At 37.8% G+C, this 26,716-nt stretch overlaps 1 protein-coding gene across 3 annotated transcripts in view; it reads left to right on the top strand.

The window, feature by feature from the left end:
• TMTC2 (transmembrane O-mannosyltransferase targeting cadherins 2) overlaps positions 1–26,716 on the top strand; it is a 423,341-nt gene that overhangs the window by 343,815 nt on the left and 52,810 nt on the right. For all 3 annotated transcript variants that reach the window (XM_060112322.1, XM_060112321.1, XM_060112324.1), the window contains 2 exons: positions 13,757–13,871; positions 26,186–26,249. In XM_060112322.1, coding sequence (XP_059968305.1) covers positions 13,757–13,871; positions 26,186–26,249 — 179 coding nt within the window. The remainder of the gene's footprint in view (positions 1–13,756; positions 13,872–26,185; positions 26,250–26,716) is intronic.

Genomic DNA, 26,716 nt, shown 5'->3' with positions numbered 1-26,716 from the left:
TGGCAGTGAACTGAGGTTGGTTGTAACATTTCATTTCTAATCACTTCAGAAATTGTTAGAGTAATTTTAAAAATTAAATAATGAACTAAATAGTGGTATTTCCTTGATTAAAAATGAAAATATATTTTTGGCCTTTGCAAAAATTACATTGAGATTCCAGTTATATTCAATGCTTAGGATGAAAACATTTTGCTAAAATATCAGTGCTTTGTGTGCTTTTATTGCTCCAAGGACAGTACAGGCAGTTTATAGGTGTATAATTAGAATTGGATTTTTCTAAATGTTGTTCCAAACTATTTCCCTTCTTGCCTAGGATTTTTTATTTTTAAATTCCCTCTTATAACAATGTGTTTAGTAATTTAATTTAACCTTCCTACCTGTGTGTATTTTATATGAGATACTTTCCAGAGATGTTTAGAGTTAAAACTTTCCCATGAGTAAAATGGGAAGAAATAGGGAAGGGATTAGTTAAGCTTACAAGCCAAAAATGAAGGGGAAATTAAATGATTAATTTGTTTCAAAAAAAGGGATATAGTTAAAGGATAAACAGTAAAGTGATAGGAAATAATTTCCTTAAAAGCAAAAGCTAAAAGATCAGACTACTTAAGACATGAGAAACTCTATAAAACTATGAGGAAAATAGAATACAAAGACCAAGGGTTACAGACAAACAATTCTCAAAAGAAGAAATACAATAGGTTTTAAAAGATAGGTAAACATACAATTTCATTAGAAATCAAAGAAATTCAAATTCAAGTAAAGAATTCAATGAATTCTTTTCAGCTGCTCTAGCACTTATTCTCAGTAATTCTTCTCTTGGTAATATATCTTAAGAAATTATATTTTTTTTCTATGTTTATCAACAAAGATAGTAATCAGAGCACAGCATTGCTATTTATTAGAGGCAAAAATTTAAAAAGCATCTAAATGCCCCAAGAAGGAAAAATAATTAAATAAATTATGGTTATCCCTTTTTGAGGAAATATTATAAACCCTAGGTTAAATTTATAAAGAATAATAATAACAGAGGCAACTATCTATGTTATGGTACGTGAAGAATGATTAAATTATACAAAATAGCTATATCATTAAAAAAGCAAAGTAAACAGTGTTAAGATGGATATTTTAGCTTTTTGGACTTTTACAGTCAATTTTTTTTTGGCGGGGGGCAGGCTTAATGTTTTCTATTTTATGTTTTCTTTAATGAGCATATTAGTTTTGGAAGGACTAAATTCTTTAGCAAAATGTGAAAGTACAAGCACCTTAATCTATTGCTCAGATAGTCTGTAGAAAAGATAGGCAAATTATTATAGTAACCAAATAATTATCCAAAAATTATTTAACAGAACTCAACATGTAAAACTTAAGACAAAAATTAAGTGAGAAAGGAATAAAAAGTAGAGCAAGGCATCTTGTCTGAATTCTCTATTAAATACTGTATTTACATGATGAATTCATCAAATATAATAACAGTACAAACATTTACTAAGTGCTCTTGTGTCCTGAGAAATTCGCATTTAATCCCCACAAAAGCCAGGTGATGAAGTTACCTGTCTCCATTTTACAATGAGGAAGGTGAGGTCATCAAGCTGTAAGGTAGATTATCTAAGATTTCAATGCCACTTAGTATAGAGGCAGCATTTGAACCAGAACACTCCTGACTGCTGTGTTGCACTGTCATCAGCTCTATGTCAGTGTAAGAGATGAACACAGATATTTTACATCCATGGATGCTTTATTGGTAGATGATACAATATGTATCAGATACACTGAAAGTTGGGAATCACTCACCTTTTATTATCATTCAGGACATTTAGAGGTAGAAGACTATTTCTATTTATCTTGTCAAACATGGACAACTCATTTAAGGTCCAAGCTTCAGTGAATGATGAGGCAGTCTTTGTTCTTCTGTTGTTTTTTACCTTTTTATTCTGAAGCCATAAAAGACTTGAAAATAAGAGGGAGAAGTCTTTATGGAATTCATGCATTTATGATGAATATTCCATTCTTGGTTCTATCTGAATTTTCTTTTCAGGAAGGAGAATAAGTAAGAATTGTGTATACATATAATATTTATTATTTTGAATCTACTACTTATTGGCCTTTTAATTTTCATTTCCAATAACCTTTTACAGAAAGTATAATATAAAATACTGCTTAAAATATAAACACTTTATATAAAATTTTAGTTTTCACAGTACAACTAAAATTCTTAATATATTAAATACATAGTATATCAATCTATAACCCTTATGCAGTGTATACTTGAGCCTTATAAGCATTTTTCATAAAACACATTTAAAAACCAACTCAGGGCTTTCCTGGTGGCACAGTGGTTTGAGAGTCCGCCTGCTGATGCAGGGGACACGGGTTCACGCCCCAGTCCGGGAAGATCCCACATGCCGTGGAGCGGCTGGGCCCGTGAGCCATGGCCGCTGAGCCTGCGCGTCCGGAGCCTGTGCTCCACAACGGGAGAGGCCACAACAGTGAGAGGCCCGCGTACCTCAAAAAATAATAATAATAAAAATAAATAAAAAATAAAAACCAATCACCAATCATTATGGTGATAGCAATCAGGCGTTACGCAGCCTGGCACCACTGTCATACAAATGGCCAGTTGTTAGTAGTACAGCTGTAAGCAAATGTCTTTACCTCTTCTCGCTCCCCTTTCCCCATATGGAAGATGTTCATAATACCATGCTTCTGAGATTCCAAAATGACATAGGTCTGACTCACTGTCTTAGTCCATTCAGGCTGCTGTAACAAAATACCACAGACTGAGTGGCTTATAAACAACAGAACTTTATTTCTCACAGTTCTGGAAGCTGGAATTCTGAGATCAGGGTGCCAGCATGGTCCGGTGAGGGCCCTCTTCCGGGTTGCAGATTTCCCCTTGTATACTTGCACAGTGGAAGAAATGAGGGAGGTCTCTGAGGCCTCTTTTATGAGAACACAAATCTCAGAGCCCTCGTGACCTAATCACCATCCAAAGGCCCTACCTACTAATACCCTCACCTTGGGAATTAAGATTTCAACATTTACACCATAGCACCCACCAAGTTTTATTATATTTATTATATTTCAAAAAAGAAATGAATACTATTGTTATAAAATATACAAGGATTATAAGATGCTTCACAGTACTAGAATGATTAAATCAATTCAAGTAATATGGCATGGCCTGACTCCAGAGTTTTCAGAATTTACATAAAGAAAAGTGCTTAGTGTCATGCCAGGCACATATGTATCCATTAATGCTAGTACACTTATTATGGAATCTCAGTGTCAAACAGTTACATTTCTGACCCAGTGCTGGGTGCTTTTATGCACAGTTTGTCACTCCAGTAATCTAACTCTGTTAGATCAAAGTAACGTTATCCCTGTTTTACAGATGCAAGGTTTAAGGTATCAAGAGTGTAAGTGACATGTCGAAGGCCCTCATGCATAGTAACTTGGAAGAGCAAGGATTTGAACCTTGTCTGCTCTCCAGCCCATGATATTTTTATGGTTTGCCTGGTGCTTTCAAAGTTTCACTCTTAGGAAATATGAGCCTGGTGGGTCTTCAAATGTGACACAGATCCAGAATGCTGAGATTTTGGAGGACTGCTGGTGGAGAGACCCACGGAGCTCTCATAATCATGTACTGGAAAGCCTCAGGAAGGAAGGCCAGCTGGAGGTCCTCCAGTCAGGGAAAGAGCCTGAAAGGGGCAGATGGAGGGAAGGAGCTGAAGCAGAGGGGAGTGAAGAGCAAAGACAGGAGGCAAGGCGCCAACCCCCACCCTGGGCAGTTTTATTCATGCTGCCTTGTTTATTCCTTCTGATAACACTGAGGTTATCCTTGTTTAAAAAGTGAGGAACCTGAGGCTCAAAACCAGAGAATCTTGAAAATAACCAGGTGGCCTTTCTCCAGCACTGAACACAATACCTCACACGAAGCAGGTGGTCCGTCAATATTTTGTTCAATAAAAGAATGACTAAGGGAGGATAGACTGGCTTTCAGGTGGTTCTACTCTTTCCTTTTCTTATCTCTGCTTCCATTTTTTGCACGGGAATAGGATCTACCTTGTTTAAATCATTGGTGACCAAATCCTGTTTTGCTAAGAAAAAGGTACAGTTAAGTTCTTGTCTTAGTCCACTAGGGCTGCTATAACAAAATACCATAAACTACATGACTTATGAACAACAGAAATTTATTCCTCACAGTTCTAGAGGCTGAAAGGCCCAAGATCATGCTCAGGTCGATTTGGTGCTGGTGAGGCCCGCTTCCTCATTTACAGCCATCTTCTCTCTGTGTTCTCCTGTGGTGGAAAGGAAAAGGGAGCTCTCCGAGTCTCTTTTGTGTGGGCACTGATCCCATTCATGAGGGTCCCACCCTCACGAGCTAAGCACCTCTCAAAGGCCCCACTTCCACATACCATCACTTTGGGGGCTAGGATTTCAGCATATGAATGGGAGGAAGGCACAGACATTCAGACCATAGCAACAATTTACATATATTCTTTTGAAGAGTTTGTATAGGACTCAAAGAGCTATAAAAGCAAGATGACGAGAACTGAATGAAGTTTTGGATTAGGGCGCAGAAAATGCACTGGATTTTGGACGGCAGATCATGGGTTTTGGAAGGAGGTACACCCGGCCCTACTGCTGATTACCCCCTTGAGCATGTCCCACCTTCCCCTAGCCTCCCTGCTGCTCAGGTTCTTAATCTGGAGATGATTGCTACTGACTCAAGTTGTGAGGGTTCACTTGCAATTTCATAAAATAACTAGCATGTAATAAATGCTCAGTAAATTGTAATAATGGCCCTTTATTCTCTTAAAATTATAGTGGAAACCATACTAATGTCCTGGAATGAATGAATTGTATAGAAAAATTTTTGAATAAGATATATAAATAAGGGACAGAAATTAGGGGAAGAGGAGACAGAATAAGAACCTACGCATTAAGAAAAAGAATAAATCCTTACCTGTCAACGTGCAGACAGGACCAGAGGGAAAGGGAATAATTGCTTATAAGAAGAAAGAAGATTATAAGTTACAAGTAATTGGGAACAGGGAAAGAAAGGGTGGGGAGGAAAGAGACAGAGACAGAGACTGTTTTTCCAGTCTTAGCTATTTGATTTAGTGACCGAATGCACTTGGGAGATTCTTGTTTGCATTCTGCTTCTGCTTAATTAAAACAATGGTTCCCAAAGGTACGTTCGTGTACCCTGCCATTGACTCCTCCATGCCTTCGGATGCATCTGTAAGTGAATACCTCCACAAAGCCCTTAGAGATGGTGTGGAGCCCAGTGAGAAGACTCTGAGCTCTTCTTACGAAGAGGATGTAAGCTCTTTGACCACCTCTCTCCATTCTCATTACCGCCTGCCTTAACTTAGTCTCAGAGGCATGTTCCTTTCTGTAGTGACTTCAGTGTCTGCGTTTGAGTCCTCTGTCTGCCTCCTCTCTTTCCTTACAGCTGCTTTGTCTCAGGTTACACAATATCCCAGAACAAAGTGAGGCTGCTTACCTCTGTCTTTGATTAGGTTGTACCCCTCATTTAGTTATGTCTTTCTCTTCATCTTTAGGTGATGAAACTCAGATTGTTTCAAGTCTTAGCATGAACGTCTCATTCTTGATGAAGCACCCTTGATCTCTATTGAATCTATGTATTACTTAAACTTATAATGGGATTAGGTTGCTTCCCCCTCCGTGCCCCTCTCCCCGCTCCTCCGCTCTCTCTGATCTCTGCAACTCCTCCCCAGTCTCCTCTCTTCTCCTCCTTGCTCCCTGCTAATTCCCATTCCCCATCTGACAGTCTTCATAACTCCATCAGTTTCATAACCCTTCTGGAAAGAGTCAGGGGAGAAATCAATGCAATAAAGCAATGCTAACCTTCCTGACCTCCTTTTCAGGTGAGCACAGAGCCCTGGCCTGCTGTTCTTCTGCTCTCCTTGGCACTGGACACCTTTCATGCCACCTGTCCAATTCAGGGCAAATTCTTGGCTGGATCTTAGGGACAGATCAGGGCCTTCCAGCCTCAAAGTGAGCAGTCCAGGTTGATCTACTGGGTGTCCTTTTCCTTGTTTCCCAGGCTCACCTGTTCTCTTAGCCAGTAACTGTGGCACATTGATCACACTGAGTCTGTCTCAGTAAACCACAGCTTTTATTAACTCAGGCAGCCAATGCACAAAAACACAAAGCAGCAAAACTCACAGAAGGGCAGGGGAGAGAGATTGGTTTGAAGAGTGAGAGCATACCTCACTCAGACGTTCAGCAAGCTTCTCTTCCGAGAAGCAAGAGAGAAGCTGGTCCTCCATAATTTTATTTCTCCCAGGCATAAGGAGCACACATTAACAAGTGGCCTGTCTTCAGCAGACTCTCTTTTCAACAGCTTGTCTAAATCCTGACCATTGGGCTATCACCCACGCTGTCTCACCAGGAATGCATTACCCACCTCCCCTAATAGAAGCGGCCCATGAAGGCTCACCTCAGCCCCACTGTACCCACTCTTCTTGTTATCGTTAGACGTCACCAAAAGCAGTCCGCCCAAATCCCTCCACTGTGGCTTTTTCCTTGTTCCAGTCATCTGAGTCTTTGGAAAAAGCCCTCAGGTATAGATTGCTTCTGGATACTAGTAATGTTCTTTTTCCTGATCTGGCTTCTGATTATATGACCATAGTCACTTTGTAAAAGTTCACTTACTTGTGCCCTTTATGTGTATGTGTGTGTATATATATATATATATATATATATATATTTTTTTTTTTTTTTTTTTTTTTTTTTTTTTGCGGTACGCGGGCCTCTCACTGTCGTGGCCTCTCCCGTTGCGGAGCACATGCTCCTGACGCACAGGCTCAGCGGCCATGGCCCACGGGCCCAGCCGCTCCACGGCACGTGGGATCCTCCCGGACCGGGGCACGAACCTGTGTCCCCTGCATCGGCAGGTGGACTCTCAACCACTGCACCACCAGGGAAGTCCCCTTTATGTATATTTAAATTTGATTATAAGTTGAACAAAGCCAAACAATCCACCTCCATCCAGAAATCATGCACTTAGCTTGATACCTTGCACACCTCCCTTTTCAAATTTATATCCATTTTATAGTTAAACTAGTTAAACCATCTCCATAATCTCCTCTTTCCTCTGCTAGATGGGAACTATTCCAAGGATAAATGTTGCATTTATCTTCATATCCCCCATATCTTGTTTATACAAGGCACAATGTACATATCTTGGGTTGGATACTTTAACCTAGAGTTTCTTTTTTTCCCAAACCGTTCAAGTGATTCCATAGTACAATGGAATATAATAAACTTTAGCCACCTTAGGTAGTTTGAACTGTTCTGGAATTAAGATATCTTTGAAGGTATCATTGATGTCTGGATCACTTGTTGTATTCCGAGGGAAATTCAAAGCTCTAAAACCATGGCCACGGCCACCATGTTGCTCAAGTCCAAGAGACACATTCATAGAGACATCATTGTGAATGGCACCCTTGAGAATTGTGCAGTGCCCAGCATGTGTGGCCATTCACTGCAGCCCTGCCTGAAAATCACTGTGAGATGAGAGGCTATGAATAGGCAAGTTCCTGGTGACCTGGGCTAACTAGGTTCTAGCTTGCTCTGGAAGATGAAGCAATATGAATAGTTAATTCAGTCCTGCTATTGAATATGAATCTATTAAACCCCCACCATGTGCCAGGAAGTAAGAGAGTGAGCCACTGTGATATCTGGGGAAAGAGCATTCCAGGTAGAGGGAATGGCAAAAGACTGTGGAGCATGGGTCTTTGTTACTCTGGTGTGTTAGATGAACAGCAAGGGGCTAATATAATTAAGTAATCAAGAGGGAGAGTCGTAGAAGACAAAGGAGATGAGGTCAGAGAACCGATGTAGAGGTTGGGGGGAGAGTCCCGTGCTGGTCATATCAGGCAGTGTAGTCCAGTGTGATGACTTTCACTTTCCCTGGGTCAACTGTAGAATGACGGGATCTGACAGGATCTCTTTGACTGCTGTGCTGAGAATACCCTGTAGAATCAAGGGCAGAAGTGTGGAGACCCATTAGGAAGTTATTGCTGTAATCCCGGGGGAGAAGATGGTTTGAGACAGGGTGGTATCAGTAGAAGTAAGACAATTCTGGATACATTTTGCTAATCTGATGTCCTCTCTAAGGGGAAATATTTTAACGCAAATGCTATGTTCTAGCTGTTATTTTATAAATAAGATTTTCATTTGCCTTTGACCATTTTTAAAGCTATATATGAATGATTTTTTACTAAAGAGAATTGGATCATTATGACACTTATTACAGATCATTTTATCTCCTTAATTTAGTAGCATTGATCATAAGAGTGAATTTTTCATAGTATTTTAGTAAGAAGTGACAGTTCCACTAAGCTAGGGAGTTAATATGCAGAACTTTTAAGCAGTATTTGAGCCTACGGCTTAAGGCCAGCTTACAATTTTATGGATTTCTACCTTTCAGACAGCTTTTTAAATCCAGGAATTAATGAAAGATTGATCTTCACAGGCTTGTCATATTGATATGTTGGTAAAAATCTACCAAGTAATTTAAATTGTTCAGTTAGAGAATTGTCCAGAGAAGAAATGGTATCCCTTTAATACTGAAACAGTTGAATCCAAAACTGTTGACTGCTTTTCCCCTTTTCCCACGTTAGCCTGTGAGGAGACTTACACTCTTTGTATCTGGACCTCTAGAGAATGCTTTCTCTTTTTATATCCTCTTCTGTTTTTTCCTATTCAAATGTCTTTTTTCTTTCTTTCTTTACAGTTTCTCATCTTGTTTTTTTCTCCCTTTGACTGGAGAAAGGAAATAAAATGACAATAATTAACTTGGGTAAGACAAATTACAAACCAAAGAAATAATGATAAAGTGTGGTAGCACAATACACCCCGGAGAACAAAATGTATTTTACTTAAATTTTTGTGGTTTCTTTATTTGAAAGTCTACTCAAGTATCAAACACAAAGAATGTGTTTGTCTACTATATCTGAAAGAAAAGTGATGTCTCAGAGATCTAGTCTGCAAATGAGGGATAAAACTCTTAAATCTCCTTATTTCGAGTTTGAGAGAGTAAACTTACATGTAATGAGTATATCTTATTTATACACATATGTATTTCTAGCTACACAGGTATGTGTAACCTGGTCATTATGCCTGTAATATGAGGAAAGGCATGCCACATGCAGTTGATTTCCAGAAAAGTTCAGTCTAACTGGTACCCAATCCCAGACATGGAGTCCCGAGTATGGTGCAAAACATTTATTTTCTTTTTCCCATAAGACAACTGGTTCTCAAACTGTGGGCACTGGACTGGCAGCATCAGCTTTAGTTGGAAACTTCTTAAAATTGCTAATCACAGGCTCTGCCCCAGACCTGCCGCATCTGAAATTCTAGGGATGGGACCTAGCTCTCTGGTTCATCAAGTCCTCCAGGTGATTGTGATGTGCCCTAAAGCTGGGGAACCACTGGGAAAGGCAACCTTTCAGGACTTACAGAATCCACCAGTGTGGATGGACTCCCCGAAGTGCCTGCTCTTCTCAAGTGTTGTTGCTTTCCTCTTCTAACACCTTTCACTTCTCACAGTGTCCTAGCTCCACTGTGTCTCAGACTGAGGTACCCTCAATCTCAGAGCCCCAGTAGCAGCTCCTACCCACAGAACTTCAGGATCTGTCTCTGTCTTGGTGGGCGCAACTGTCGACCTTTATATTCTTCAGTGAAGAGCACCTCTGGCTCACTTGCTAGTATTGCTCACTTCTCCTAAAACTGATTCAGTGCCTTATTGTGTAAAACAGTTCACTTCCCAGTAGTGATCAAGACAAGAGGATTGAGATCAACAGCCGGTCACATATGCTGTAAGTGGGGCAGCAGTATTGGGACAATTCTGGTTTATTCCCCCTCGTTATAGCACAGTTGACAATACCATTCTCTTTCACTCTTTTAAGTACTCTAGTTTAGATGGTAAATCATAGTACAGTGAACTTAAATCATAAGCAGTTCTACCACTATTGGAAAGTGGTCAAAGAAGGATTCACCAAGAAGGAAATGACTTAGGGCATAAAAATGAAAGATGTCCAAGAGGTAGGCAAGACGGGCCTGGAGCTTGGGGTGGGACAAGGCAGAGAAACCTTAGAGGCTGAGGGTTCAGGACAAATAAAGATGTGAAGCAGCAGGTTACACTAAGGGAAGTGGAAGTAGTTCAGAGTCTGGAGCCAGGGTCTGGTGGGAGCAATAGTAGAAGAAGCTGGTGGAAGAGGAGCAATTAAGGTCATCTTTTTGTTTGTTTGTTTGTTTCTTATTCCCCCAACAACGTATCGATTTAGGCTCTTCGGATAATTATTTAGAAGAAACCTAGTATGTCTTTGTTTCCTTATTTACGTTGGTTCTATATATTTGAAATGCTTATTGCTCTATTTTCCATAAATTTTGGGCCCTCTTTCAAACAAACGATTACTATATAAACAGCATAATAATAACATACTTTCAACTTTGGTTCAGATTTTCAAATTCACTTTAAAAAGAGATACCAAATGATTCACATTCCATAATGTTTTATGGCTTTATCATAGCAAAACACTAACCCTGGACTGTTGAGATCTATGGCCTGTCGAGAACAGAGTGCAGGGAATTATGCAAATACCTTACTAATATGCTGTGTTATTGTTTTTCTGAATGTTAATATGATGATTGAATCCCCCTGTTAGAAAATGATCATATAGGAATTCTTTCTGTCACCATTTGCAATACTAGAAATTATGTGTTTTGTGTAGTTTTGTGATCTTGGAAGCTGCTTACAAAGTCTATGTTCTGTGGCAAAGCTTACCTAAACCATAAGGAAATGTTTTTAAATATTTTAAAAATTGTATATTTGATTTTACACAATTAGTTAATGTTACTCTTTGTTGTTGACGAACACAGAGATGTGTTCGGCATTAATAGACCTTGCAAGGCTTTGCCCTGGACATTGCATATCAACTGTCCTCTTAGGCCGTTGAGTATCATTGTCTTCATCACACAGACTTCTTGTCACTGTCCGTCTCTGTTTCTGTATGGACAGTATAGATTTCATTCCCTTCCTTCTTTCTTTTTTACCAGAGCTAATATTATCTCCTTTTCCCTCTACCATCTGGAGTAATAAATTTTAAGAAAATAACCTTCATTATTCCATTAATTGTTGTATTTTCCTACTATTAATACAGAATACATTTCAGGATTAATATTTGTCTAGAAAGGAAAAAGAACAATTGATAAATTCCTACATTATCCTTTGTTTAAATATCACATAAGTAGTATATTTATTAATACATTTAGTTAGGTAAATAGGCCTTAATATTATGGTTTTTTAAAATCAGTTTATTTATTTTTGGCTGCGTTGGATCTTCGTTGCTGTGCACAGGCTTTCACTAGTTGCGGCGAGTGGGGACTACTCTTTGTTGCAGTACACGGGCTTCTCATTGCGGTGTCTTCTCTTGTTGCAGAGCACGAGCTCTAGGCACGTGGCTGCAGTAGTTGTGGCACTCAGGCTCAGTAGTTGTGGCGCACGGGCTTAGTTGCTCCACGGCATGTGGGATCTTCCCGGACCAGGGATGGAACCCATGTGCCCTGCATTGGCAGGTGGATTCTTAACCACTGCGCCACCAGGGAAGTCCTAATATTATGTTTTAATTTTTTTTTAATCTGTGATAAGTATAGCTAACTGAAATATGGGTTTAGCCTGGTATCCTGTACTAAGATATGTGAGGGGATGTTAATTATTCAGTACGCCACAGATTGTCTAATTTTTGTTTTACTTTTTTTAAAACCTCATATACTTTAAATTGTATCTCATATCAACATGTCTGTAGGGTTAGGGTCTACATGAATTTCATAAGTAATGTGTTTTTCTGTTTATCAACATAACCATTTACAACTCTGTTTTCTTAATAATTTTCTGACCCAACAATTATATTTGTTTTGGGAAATGAGAAAGGCACCAAATGTTAGGTGACAAACTAAGAAAGTGATGTAAAACTTTTTGTAGAAAGAACTGAAGGATCTCCAACTCCCAGTCTGAAAGTAGGATTAAAATCCTAGGCCTATCTTTACGCACCACTCTTTACCAATTGAAGTTTAGAAACGGTTAAGTACAGGCAGTGGCTGTAGTTTATTATAAATCCTTAAAACAGAAAATTTCCCCTGTATTTTAAGAACTGGTCCTTTTAGGTCAGAAGACAATTTGTAATATTTAGTAGATAAACGGTAAGCGAGGGACCCACCTTTTTTTTTTTTTTTTTTTTTTTTGCGGTACGCGGGCCTCTCACTGTTGTGGCCTCTCCCATTGCGGAGCGCAGGCTCCAGACATGCAGGCTCAGCGGCCATGGCTCACGGGCCCAGCCGCTCCGTGGCATGTGGGATCTTCCCAGACCGGGGCACGAACCCATGTCCCCTGCATCGGCAGGCGGACTCTCAACCACTGCGCCACCAGGGAAGCCCTGAGGGACCCCCCGTTTTTAAAGTTTTTCAGTTTCCATGTATGCCTAGGACTTGCAATCATTTTTGTAACTATTTTTCATGTTGTTAAAGTCTTGAACTTTAAGCAAACAGGAATGTGAAAGCAAAGAGAAATAATAAATAGAAAACAATTCTATAAGCCTGTCAGTTGCATGGGTGGTTTCTGCATATCTCTGTCCTCCCTTGATTTGGTTTTCATTTGATTATCTGTATCAGACAGGGCTTTAACATCATTACTTTTGCTGCTAATAAATCCTCAGCTATGAAAAAGCAGCCTGCTCTCTCTGTTTCCATGTTTACAGCCTTAAAATTGGGCCCAACTTTTATGTTGTTTTCTTTGCCTTTACAATATGATTGTAGGATAGCATCATATAACAGTTCTCGAGATACAGTTTTGAAGAATTGTGTGGCTCTATCTGCAATAATTCTAACCTTGCAAAGCTGACCTGAAAGTAATCTCAGAAATCTGTATTTGTTAATATTCTTCCATGTTTATTAGTCAATCTATAAGTTAATGCTAAACCAACCTTTCTATGTTCTTCCAATAATTTTAGTGTTACTTAAATATAAGAAATAAATATATCTTGATATGGGTAGCCCTGTTTGTGAATGTGCATCAGAGACAAAAACTGTTTTAAAGGACCAGTAATTAAAATCAATTCAAGTTATATTTGTCACATATCTTTTTTTCCTACAAAGCAACTCTCATCTTAGGATCTCAGAGGTTTATAGCTAATAATTAAATTTTATACTAGTGATGCAACATAATGATTATAGTGACTTATATAGCTGAAACAACTAATGTTTAAACCAGTTGATGGGTGACTTACTGAAATATATTGCACCCAAGCTGTAGATTCAAAAGAACTAATATGGGGCCTTAATCCGCAAACTCTTTGACCATCAGAAAACTAAAATCCCCCCCGTAGTCTTTTTTATTTTGCTTTACTTTTTAAAAACATTTTTACATATCTGTAGTGTATCTTTAAATTTGTTCATTTTATTTCTTGCTTCAATAATCTTTGGAGGATTTTTAAGAAAAAAAATTTGTTAATGTACCAGATTAGGTACATTGCGATGCCCTGCAATTAAGGGAAAGGTATATAAAATATGAGTAAATAATGAGCACGTAGATGCCCGGTACACATAAATCTTACCTTCATATCACCCTTACCACTGTTCTTACGTTTTTCTCTATAGCAGCTTTAGTTGTTTCACAGGATTATTATTTTCCAGTTTTCAGCTCACTTGACTTCATGCTTTGCAGGTCAATTTCTTCTGGAAGAAGCTCGCCTCATAGAAGCAGCTGAGATGGCAAAAAAAGCGGCTGAACTGGATAGCACGGAGTTTGATGTGGTCTTCAATGCTGCCCACATGCTCAGGTTAGTTTTTGCTACTGTGCCTGAGAAGACCAACACTGTAGCTTTATTCTTATTAAATTAATATAATATAATTAAATCAATTATACTAATTCCCCTTATATGTCACCTTATTCCATATTCTAAAAGTGAATTATGCTGCTTAACCATGTTAAAATCAGTCAGGACTATTTAATTCATTATAGTTTATGTGCATAGTATATAGGGTATATGCACTTTTAGGGCTCTCTGAAAATTATTCAGGCCCCTTTTCTCTTTCCTTCAAAAATTATTGGCCATAAAATACAAAAGGAAAATTGCAAAATTGAAATTAGTAACTGTCTAATTAAATGTTTCCAAGACAAAACATTATGTCAGTCAACTGCATCTCAATATTTGTGTTTTTGTATTAATTATATTAAATGGGTCATGTGGATATGTTTTATTATGCTTGGTAGTAGAGAGGATTATCAAATACAAATATACTTAAGGCCTATCAAATTCTCAAAATGGCCCTATAATTAACACTGTTGCTATGTGTTAAAACAATATATGTTTTTAGACCATTAGTGCATCTGTTTTCGGAAAGACTATTTTGAAGGCTAATTACAATAATAGCAAAACAAAAGGCAGATGAACAGTTTTTTGTGTGAATATGAAATGAAAGTCAGTGCATTAAAGGAGGATGTTTTTAAGAAACTTGAATGATTTATACAGTTGCTTAAAAAGCATTGTTTGTTCTGTTAGCCATACGTATACCCCTCGCACATGCTGTTACCTGAATTTCACTCTATTATATCTCCATGTAAATGCTTCCTTGGGTGGCATTCACACTATGGTCTCTGAACTTGGCTTCTAGGGGCAAGTTTCTAATTATGTAGATTACTCTTACATGGGAAGAAAAATATCAGAGAATTGGTCCACATTTGGATGGTTTTAAAACATGGACTTTTTGAGAAAAGTAGAGGAACATTTAAAAAAAATTTTTTTTGAGATCATTGTAGATTTGCATGCAGTTAAGAAATAATACAGAGAGATCCCTGTACCATTTATCCAGTTTCCCCAGTGGTGATGTCTTGTAGAACTACCATACAGTATCAAACCCAGTATTTTGACATTGATGCAGTCCACTGGTTTTATTGGGTTTCCCCAGTTTTCGTTGTACCCCTGTGTGTGTCTGTGTGTTTTTAGTTTTGTGTACTTTTATTACATGTATAGGTTTGTGTATCCATCACTCAGTCAAAATACAGACTATTTCCATCACCACAAGCATCCTTCATATTCTCCTTTTATAATCACATACCCTCACCTACCCCTGTCCCCCAGGAACCAATATTTAAAGCAAGTTTTGTAAATTACCTTGGATTTATAATTTGAGATTATTACTGTAACTGTATCTTAATGGTTTCCTCCTTGGCTTTTAATAAGTTTTAAATAAGAAATTTGAAGTGTGTTTGAGAGGAAAGAGTGTACTGTGAGGTTTCAGTTGAATACCCTCATTCCATATCAATGCTTGGCGTTCCTAAAGCAGGTACCTACAAAGAGAAATCAGGATTCAATAGACTATTGGTATATTTTAAAAATAAACTGTAGCCAGTTCGCAGGAATCTTCAATAGAAGGATAATTTTTAAAAGATACTTTAATTTGCATGACAAGGTTAGGTGCTGTGATGGGAAGAGGACTTTTTTGTTCTTCATGAAAAAAACACTGTGCTTTTGGTTACAATAAACCATTTAGAATGTGAATGCACAAGTTACTAGAAACTAATTTATCTTAATCATAATAGATACTTTCATCAACAAGGCATTTTGCTATATATTAAATCAGTATCTGAAATTCAAGGTCTACCAACGGAAACTCGGAAACTCGTTTTAAGAACATTACGAAAAACATCCTTGTTAAATATATAGCTTGTAACTTTTCCTTAGTTACCATAGTGCTAGAAACCAGTGGAAAGTTTTTGTTATACATTGGCGACGTGGAAATCTTTAGGATTTGTTTTTCAGAACATTCCCTCTAGCTTTCTACGGTCTGCATTCCTCATTAAGTTGCATTCAGTCAGCGCCTTCCTATCTTGATTGCGAGTATGACCACAGCAACCTGGTCATATCCTTATTCAACTTGGTGGCAGTCCGTATGAATGTTTTTACTTATTTTTTTAGCTCTGTCAAATTCAACAATTTCTTGAATGCCTATTGTGCAAGCTGAACACCAGCCTCTTTCCTTATTAATCAAGAGCATGTAGGACTTTGTTTGCTAAAAAGAATAAAAAAGGTTATTAGTTTTCCCTTGAATGCAGCCTTATCAAAATGGTTAGCTGTCAAGATTTTGCTTATTCACCGTTACATCTAACATTTCCCTTGGGGCTGCCAAATTGTTGTAAATTGACTTTGATATTAATTTTTTTCCTTCAAGAACTCTATTCTTTCCTAAGATATTTAGGAGACAAAATTGGCAAGGTTTGGTGATCAGTTCGATGGGAGGGAAAGGGCAGATGTCTCCCTGGCTGTGTCTTGGTTAGCTGGATCAATGGTTGACCTAATATACCAAATCAGCAATTTAGGAAATGTTATAGTCCAAGATATAATTTGAAGCATACTTATTTAACTTCCCTTTCCTTGGGTAATTCCCAATAAATTGACACAAAGAATCTATTAATGAGGAAAAAACTGCTTATCACAAAAGCCAAAAAGAAAAAGGAAAAGAAAAATCATTCCGCCAGAAGAGACTAGTTTGGAAGAGCCCATCAAGGGGCAAATCTTTAACTCATTAGGACCTTCAAGAGGCTTGAAATTGAAGAAATGTCTAATAGATCCATTTTAATTCTCAGTAATGGAGAAAGATCTTTTTCTGTAGAATTAGAACATTTCTAATTCCTGTTGTCAAGGTGATTCACAAGAACACTGTGTGGGATAGAAGTATTAATGCTATTCACCAAATATATTTGGCCTTCCCACTTCAAGAAACATAATAGGATTGCACTTTCCTGCCTTCTTCCAAGTTGAAGACCTTCCTAGGTCTTATTGGGTCGTTGAATGTGTGTGAATGTGATGTATGTTATTTCTGAGCCCAAATTGTAAGAGTCAGTGCTTTTCCCTTTTTCTGACTTGAAAATTGTGGAAATAGATCCAGAAATAAGCGAAGGGAGACAAATTTCCCTTCTCACCTGCATTGGATAGGATGAATGAATGCAAAATAAATTTTGTCTTAATTCACTGAGATTTAGGATGTGTCAATTATCGCAGTGTAATCTAACCTATCCTAACTGATCAGAATATATCTGTGAAAATAAAATACATAGTTGGAAAGAGGAGCCATATAACATCAGAAAAGATTAAGCAATTAATAGGATCTCTGAGTTTATAACTACAGTGGAGGCAATGTAAAATTGATAGATTGAAATTTAAATAGAAATTGTAGATATTTTCCCAGAACTTAATGAAAAATACTAAAGACATGAAAATGATGACTGAAAGGATAAAAGATTGATGAATAGATTGAGAATAGTATATATACACTAGTAATTCTATTTATATATATATATGTTTGTATAATTATATATAGTATACAACTATGTATATATAGTTATATATACATGTATAGTATATAGGTATTGTTTATGTAATATGTGATACTTTTGTCTCTGTATATATAACTATGTATATATAATTATGCTGTATGTATGTGTATGTAGTTAGATATGGCATATATACATATATAATATTATTTGTTGTATAAATGTTAATATAAATAGAAAATTTCTGAAGGAGAACATAGCGCAGATGAGCAATTATCAACAAATAGGAAAAATTTCCAAGATAGGATGGAGGTCTTTAATCATCATTATTAAAACCAAACTTAATGAAAATAGATCTACTTTTAAACTTGTCTTCTTGCATGGGTCACCGTTTTTAGTTGCAAACTAGAGAATCCACTGTTGCCAGTTTAAGCAGAAACAGGATTTATTGTAGAGAATTCTGTAGCCCACAGACTCTCCCATAGGCTTGAGAGTACTCTACATAGCCAGAAATAATTCCCACCACCTAGCTTTCCTTGGGGCTCAGCAGCTTTTAGAATCCAGAGCTCTGACACCATCACCCACAAGGAACCAAGAAGAGCAAGCACCACATTCATTAGAAGATGAGTCTTCTGAGTGCAGCTGCCTACCCATTATACTTACTTCTGATTTTGATTCTCTTGAGGTTGCATCTGATTGATGGAATCTGAGTCACGTGCTGATACCTTGGCTGGAAGAAAGTTGGAAAATGAGGGAATTTTCGGCTTCTGCCCTGTTTGGGAAGATAGGATGCACACTGTGGCTAATTACTAAATATATTTCCAAGGAGGGTGATCACAGATGTTGAAGGCCTCACATAATCAACGGTTGACTACATGTGTTGACATTTTTAGTACTTCAAATAAAATGGAAAAAGTACTGGATATTTCCAGATGAGAGCATTAAAAAAAAAGCAGATTGGTTATCATCAAAGGAAAATATCAAAGGAATTTAAATACTAAAACTCAGTAGAGTTATGTCTATAGAGTTGTGAGAGGAAAATATTGAATCAATTATTCTGTTAGAAGCACTTAGTATGAATGGATTTATTCAGTGTTCTCCCAGACCTGGAAGCTAGAAAGCGCACAAAGGTATTTGACACCTGAGAGGAAATCTTGAGGCACTGAAAACAAATTTAACTCATTCACAGCATTCATGGGCTCTGGTGGAAAGCTGTTTTTTTCTTTTATTTTCTTTTTTTAAATCCATTTACAGGGTAATGAAGGAGAAAAAGTAGCATTTATTCAAATATCTCCTGTCTATCTAGCACCATATTTTGCATTGTATATGTCACCCTCTTAATTATAATTTCACATATATGAACTAGACACTAATATTCCCATTTTACAGATGAAGATGCTGAGGCTCAAAGAGAGTTGGTATTTCCCATACTTGGTAAAGCTGGGATTTAAACTTAGCATATTCTTGCCAAGTATAATACTGTTTTCACTGTGTCACATTGGCTCCCTCATAGCTTTATAACTGGGTGATTACCTAGAAGCTGTGATTCCTGAATTTATTGATGGAAAAAGGATTTATAGAGAGTAACAGGTTTTCAAATGTGTAAATCCTAAATAGTAAGATCCTTCCAGTATTATTAGATTATCCCTTTGTGGTAAATTTTAGAAAGTAGGTATATAGTCATAGGAGAGAGAACTCCAAGTTTGTACTCTCAAAGGAACATTAAGTTTATAGACATACCATCACGGTATATTGTCTGACGAAGGACACACTGCTGAGATAAGTGTGCAGTTTCCTTTTATCCAGGCCTAAGGGCCCAAGTTGTCACTGCTTCCTAAGGTAGTAAGAAAAGCAAAACTGTACTGTACCAACTGGTTCCCAATGCTTCCCTAATTTCTAGAGAGCAGAGTGAATATATGAGAAAAAATTATCTTTCAATTTTCATTCTCAAATAATTTCACTGGAAATGACATAAAATAGACGTTCTTAAGGAATAAAGGAACAAAATCAGGTTATTTTCTCAAAGCAGATTGTGAATGTACACCCACACACACACACGCACACATACGTTGGATATTGGAGAGATATATATATATCTCCAAGACCCCGTAAGTAATATGCTTTCTTCTTTAACACTTCCCAAATTACCGAAGACCGCTCAAAAAGTAATTGGGTTTTCTACTTATAAATTGTACATTACTGCCAAGTTTTGCATAAGAGAGGCCTATTTCAAGTAGGCTATAGTGGGATGTAAGGTCTTTAAAGCAAAGGGGTGTGGCAGATGAGGTTAAAGGTAGGTACCTTCCTACTCTGTGCCTTTCCAACATTAATGTTCATGTGAATCACCCAGGGATCTTGTTACATCACATGTTCTGATTTAGTATGTGTGGGTGGTTCCTGAGGTTTTACTCTTCTAACAAGCCTCAGGTGTTGCTTATGATGTTGGTTCCTGGACCACTCCTGCAAGCAAGTTCTAGTTTGCCTTTCCTCTTGTCATCACTCTCAACCCTGCTCCCCACCCAAGCATTACAACTTGAACATAAGTAGTAATTTACTATATAGGAATATTATAGTGGGCATCACTGATACACATTTCCTTCCTTTTCATTTTTCCAGTACATTTCATTATGTAACCTTTCCAGATACAGGGTTAACCTGTCCTTAGCAGCCCTCAAAGATTTGAGGCCATGAAACAATGGGCTCAAATTCTTACGGGACATCAAGAAATATCTAACTTCAAGGAATCATTCTGTAAAACTTACACCGTCAGCATAGTCTTTTCCTCTGTTATTGCTACATTTCCACTATGCCTCTCTATCCTTTATACTTAGTATTGAGACAGCTGCCTACAGGTCTTGAAGCCATTTTTGATGTCTTGGTTGAGAAGTTTTCATTTAAGAAGCCTTGATGATCATAAATAATTTATTTTAGGAGTTTCATTACAAGGTTTTTTTCCTACTCCATTATTTTTACATATATGTGACTCTGGTTTTGCTATTTTAAGATTTTCCATACTTTTTTTTTTTTTTTTTTTTTTTTGCGGTACACAGGCCTCTCACTGTTATGGCCTCCCGTTTTGGAGCACAGGCTCCGGACGCGCAGGCTCAGCGGCCATGGCTCACGGGCCCAGCCGCTCCGCGGCATGTGGGATCTTCCCGGACTGGGGCACGAACCTGTGTCCCCTGCATCGGCAGGTGGACTCTCAACCACTGCGCCACCAGGGAAGCCCCATACATTTTTATGTCCGTGTTTATTTCAGTTCTACTTCTATTACTACTGTACAGTTTATCAACTAGAATTAAAATTTACCTCTGCTTTGAGTAACTTAAAGCTAAGTGTAAGTTTATCAAGTTGGCAAGAGCACAGGAAACATCAGCTACTGTTTCACCTTACTTTCATGATACAGGAACAAATGGCTCTCTAGTTTAAAAAAAAAATCCTCATAAGTTATCCTTGAAAATGATCACCAAGACTTAAATAAAATATTGTCTTTCGTATGAGTCAAACAGTGGTTATCATCCATATTAAATAATTGTAATTCAAAACTGACAATTCACAACCATTAATAATTGTAGTTAAAGAGAGTCTTCTAAATGCTACTTGAGTTTTTATTTTCTATATTTTTTCAAGGAAGTAATTTAAAATATACCAACCTTTAATTTTATAATTCTCACAGAATACATAAAAATGTAGGTAATTGCAAATGAGTCTTTTAATCAGAATCTCCTCAAACAGTTTACGGGGTATATTAAGTTGTTTCATAACGTAACTGATTCCCAAATTTCTCTTTTTTTTTTTTTTTTTTTTTGCGGTATGCGGGCCTCTCACTGTTGTGGCCTCCCCCGTTGCGGAGCACAGGCTCCGGACGCGCAGGCTCAGCGGCCATGGCTCACGGGCCCAGCCGCTCCGCGGCATATGGGATCCTCCCAGACCGGGGCACGAACCCGTATCCCCTGCATCGGCAGGCGGACTCTCAACCACTTGCGCCACCAGGGAGGCCCCCCAAATTTCTCTTATGTATCTTTTCTTGTAAGAATATTGGGCCCTAAACCTGTGTTCCAAAAGATACTTTTATGTCATAAAATAATACCAAAGAGAAGAATTAGCTGTATGAAATATATTTCTATATTTTTTAACAGATGTAAGTTTCATAGTCCCATGTGCAAAAATGGAATTCTGTAGTAATTAAATGATGACATTTGTTTGTGACTTTTGTTACTATTTGTTTTCACTCTGAACCTGGTTTTTCACTGATGGCAGAAAAACTGAATCTAAAGACTTTAAAAATATAATCAGCGCAACCCAGTGATTTCTTCAGAAGTCAAGGTTTACTTCATAATCTAGTTTACAAATACCATCTGGCTTTTTCTACCTCCTTACCTTTTGTGGCCCTGAGAGGCCACAGATAATATGCAGAGGGAGAGGGCCCTACATATGTGATGGACAGGAGTTAATAAGAAAGGAGCCACTGTATCAGTCTCCAGTTGATGTCTGTTGTTGGCATGGTGATTTAATCTTTATTCTTTAGATAAGGGACATAATGTTGACTCAGGGTGACATGTTAGATGAGGGTAGTCACCCATCTGGACCCAGTGTAGTTTCCTGGTAAGAGTAACTTTTCTTACCATCTCATTCCTGGCTTTTGTAAAGTATACTGTGGCCAGAACACAAGGTTATCTACATACAGCCTCGGAGATCTCTTGGCAGAGCCAACTACTTTCCCCTTTACTCACCTTCTGAGTCTTCTACTTGGACACGTGGGAAACTTATGATCCCCTTCTCTGTCTGATTGTGACCACCACCCCCCAAAATAGGAGATGTGGGGGGTAAGAAAGTAAGTATCCAAATACTCTTCTTGCTTTTTCTCATTCCCTATTTCCTTGCCTTTCGCCTGAATTCCTACTCTTCCCCTCTTTATGGGAGAGGGTGAAGTACATGCGGCAAAATACTATAGTGCATTTCACTGTTTGTTTGTTTTTTGCGGTACGCGGGCCTCTCACTGTTGTGGCCTCTTCCATTGCCGAGCACAGGCTCCGGACGAGCAGGCTCAGTGGCCATGGCTCATGGGCCCAGCCGCTCTGAGGCATGTGGGATCTTCCCAGACCAGGGCACGAACCCGCGTCCTCTGCATCGGCAGGCGGACTCTCAACCACTACCCCAACAGGGAAGCCCCTTGCTGTTTGTTCTTAAAACTATCCTCTGCTCAGCTGTGTCTGGTGAAGTTCACTTCTATCAGTTTGGGAGTTAAAATTGGAAGGATGTAAAACCTATCATTGCAAATATTCTCCATATTCTCCCCTTTTCTTTTTTTCATATTCTTCCCTTTTCAAATCTCATTCCTTACTTTAAATTATCGCTTTTAAGCATAATAATCAAGAAGCATGCTTTATTGCTTTCTTAGTATTTTATGTAAGAATTGTTGTGGTCATCTGCCACAGAGCAATGTACCACATGTCATTCTGATACATCCGGCGCTCACAAAGATAGCAGCATGATTCTGTGATTCAGATATTTTATTTTAGAGCCCTTGATTCTGAGCTCAACCACTTACCAGCTGCGTTGCCTTGGGGGACTGTCAGCTTCTCTAAGCCTCATTTTAACCATCTTTGAAATGTGGTTAATAATAGCAATAATAGCAATAGATTCATAATATTGTTGAAACTGGAAAACAGAGTAATCAATCCATGGAATTTTGTAAGTGATACATAGAGAATTTACTATCTCAGAAAAGAAATAGTGAACAAAGAAAAGAAATATGGGTATTCAGGAAAAGTATATTTTATCAGTTTCTATAAATAGTTTGATCCCAATAGTCTTTGGAACCTGAGTCCTATAATCAATCTCTAACAATCCAGTGGTTGAGGTTCTAGGGTGTTTACTAGAATCCCCTAAGCAACTGGCAGGATATTGCTAATTTCCTCAGTTTTCAAATGTTGACTAATGATTCAATCATTTTTGCATTAAGATTTATTAAGTACTCCCAGGATGCTTCTTGCAGAGGGGGGAGTATGCAGTACAGCTTACACCATAAAGTAGACATTGGAGAGTTCCTCATGAGTTTTCTCTGTAGAGAGTAAAACAAGGATATTCAGGAAGATTCAGTGGATAGAACTGACATACTCTTTTCCCTACAGTTTTCCATGTGTTGCCATAAGTGCCTAGTAGTCAGTAAAATCCATTTAATATTAGAAGAAAAGTCCTAGAATCAAAATTAATTTTCACAGTTATATGACAAATATAATAAATTCTATTGTATTTTCTTATTTCATTAGAATATCATCAATTCTACATCAAGTCTTCTAAACTAGATATTTCCTTTGGGAATTAAAAAAGACTGAAGACAGTGAAGGCTTGAAAAACTAATAACCTTTTTAGGGGGAAAAAACCTTTTTTCAATTTCATTGATTATTATTTTAAAGGCATTTTACCTAGTGAATTCCTGAGTTTCTCTTTTGATCCTTATCTACCTCATGAATCTGAGTGTCCATAAAGATGAATATTAATGGTCACCATACTTTCTATGTTAGACATCTATTGGTTGATCTTGCTTCAAAGTAACTTACTTCTTTGTAGAATTAAGTTACTCTAATTTCCTACTCCATGCCTTTTATTTTCCTCTGGAGAAAACCTTTCCAGGGCATGACCTAATGAATTCTGGTTCAAATTTCCAAATGAATCTGAACCAAAGTGATTCTATAGTTTGGTTTAGGGAACCTTCATTAAATACCCTAGCGAGAGAATTTTTACTGTTTCATACCAGACTGAAGTACTTTTCTTGACATATTGAAATTGAACTTCAACATTTATGAGAATATAAATTGCAACAGCACTTTGTAACATGTCGTAAGTCCAGTAGAGTCTTAAGTCAAGGACTTTTACTTTCTCTATAACCCCATTAAAAATAGCAGTGTTTCTAATTATTTTTCCTTTAAAAATTAGAAAAATATGTCCTGCTCTCCAGAGAAATGTTATCTTCACTTATTCCTATAGTTTATATGGTTGCATGCCATATGTCTTTATAATTTTTATGTGTCTTGACCAAAGTGCAAATTCAATTTTATAGGTATGGCTAGTTTGCCTTCTCTTTTAAAGAGAGAAGTGGTTTTCTAATTGAGAAAGTTAATTTTTGTTTCTCCTCTTTATTCCTGACCTCTTTGCAATCTTCTTGTCTCAAAACGTTCTTCACATCACAGTTTCAAGACTCCATTTTAACTGCAGGACCGCACGGCTTTAACTACTATTGTTCACACTATAGTTGTGCTATACACATCATCTGAAGTTGAATTTGTTCTTTTTCTATAGCATTTCTTTTCTACACAAATATGGTCACCAGACTACAGTGTAACCTGCAAGAGCTTCTAGCTTTTATTATCTACCATCTTGGAAGGTTTTCAGAAAGCAGCATGGCATGATCAAAAAGCATAATGTTTTTGTTGTTTTTTTTTTTAAAGAAGATGTTGGGGGTAGGAGTTTATTAATTAATTTATTTTTATTTTTGCTGTGTTGGGTCTTCGTTTCTGTACGAGGGCTTTCTCTAGTTGTGGCAAGTGGGGGCCACTCTTCATCGCAGTGCACGGGCCTCTCACTATCGCGGCCTCTCTTACTGCAGAGCACAGGCTCCAGACGTGCAGGCTGAGCAGTTGTGGCTCACGGGCCCAGTTGCTCCGTGGCATGTGGGATCTTCCCAGACCAGGGCTCGAACCCGTGTCCCCTGCATTAGCAGGCAGATTCTCAACCACTGCGCCACCAGGGAAGCCCCAAGCATAATGTTTTGATGGTTAATTGGCTGAGCTTCTTCGGGACTCAAGAGATTTGATTTCTTCTGTTAACCAATTGGCTGAACCAGGGAGTTTGCTGTGAATTGCAAGAATAGACAGTGCACAAACTTATCTATAAAGTTTAGTCTGCATCTTATTTGTGTAAGTCACCTGTGCCACTCATGGTATTTGGTAGTAATTAAGAAAAACTGACTGTAGCTATTTGAAGGCTGTGGGAACTACAGAATTCACTATAGACTGGAAGACATAGCTTGAACTGGCATGAAATCAAGTAGCCCCAGACTCTTCCTGCAAAGATGCAGGACATCCAGTAGCAGTTCTTTACAGGAAGACTCTGACCAGGATATACCCCTGGTGCCTCCACCACTGTCTCTGTGAGCAAATTCTAGCCATCCTCTCATCTTTCTGTCATTTGCTCAGGAATGAAAGTCCTAAGCAAGAACATCCCATTAGCTGAGGCTACATCATGTGCCCACCCTGGTGGCGAGAGAGCAAAGGGAGGGAGAGGCTGGCCTTTTTTTTTTTTTTTCCAGGTAAACTACACACAATGGAAAGTTCCCCTCCTGGACTGTAAAGAAAGTAGCTTTCTAGATAGATTTTTTTTTTTTCCTAAAACCTGAAAATGCTTACTATTTTCATAAAACAAAAGCAACTAAATAGTAATCTTGACAGTTTATTTTTAAGAGTTAAGATTTTTCTAGGACATCATATTGAAACAGGAGAATCCCAACCCTGTGACATACTATCTGTATTATCTTGGAAAAGGAAAATAACATTTTGAATTCCTAACGTGTAAATTTAAAATAATGCCTACTGAGTAGGATTAGGTTGAGATATTATTTACAGTGACTTAAAGATCATGACAAGTACATTGTGTGCATTCAATTTTTACTGATATTTTTCTGCTTAATCACCATATTATTTGATTGGCATGATTGTAATTTTTTTAAAGTTAATATTATTTTGCTACATAATGATTCTGTTCACCTATCTAAAATTTTTAACTAAATGATATAGTTTTTGTTTTTGTTTTCTTTAACAGGCAGGCTAGCCTCAATGAAGCAGCCGAGAAGTATTATGATCTGGCAGCCAAGCTGAGGCCTAATGTAAGTACCTTCCTAATGAGAAGCATTATTCAAAGGGATGGACTCACAGCATGTGAGAGTTTTAGACATAGAAACCTTGTGATACTGGTGTTTTTCTCTCTGATCTCTTATTTTGAATACGTGTTAAGTGGCTGATTCAACCATAAAATATGCCTGTCTCAAGCTTCTTTCTTTTTCCAGAGGTACAAATGGCTGTTTACTACCCTGTGTGAAGCACCATACATTTTTATCATTTGAACACAGGTTTTAGCATTATTAGATATTTTGCATTTGGATGACTTTTAAAATGAGTTCTTTGAAAGTATTTTTGCTGTGGTCTTACATACCTTCAGACTAACAACTCAGTGATTCTTACGTGTTGTCAGACCTCAAGCTGCATGCCTCTTCCCTATTCCACAGTCCTCATTTCTAGTAACTGTGCTTTCCAACTTTATCAAGTATTTTTTATTAGAATTTTTCCCTGGGTA

Source organism: Mesoplodon densirostris, chromosome 11 (assembly GCF_025265405.1).
Source record: "Mesoplodon densirostris isolate mMesDen1 chromosome 11, mMesDen1 primary haplotype, whole genome shotgun sequence".
NCBI lineage: Eukaryota > Metazoa > Chordata > Mammalia > Artiodactyla > Ziphiidae > Mesoplodon > Mesoplodon densirostris.
This window is presented reverse-complemented; position numbering and strand designations above follow the sequence as displayed.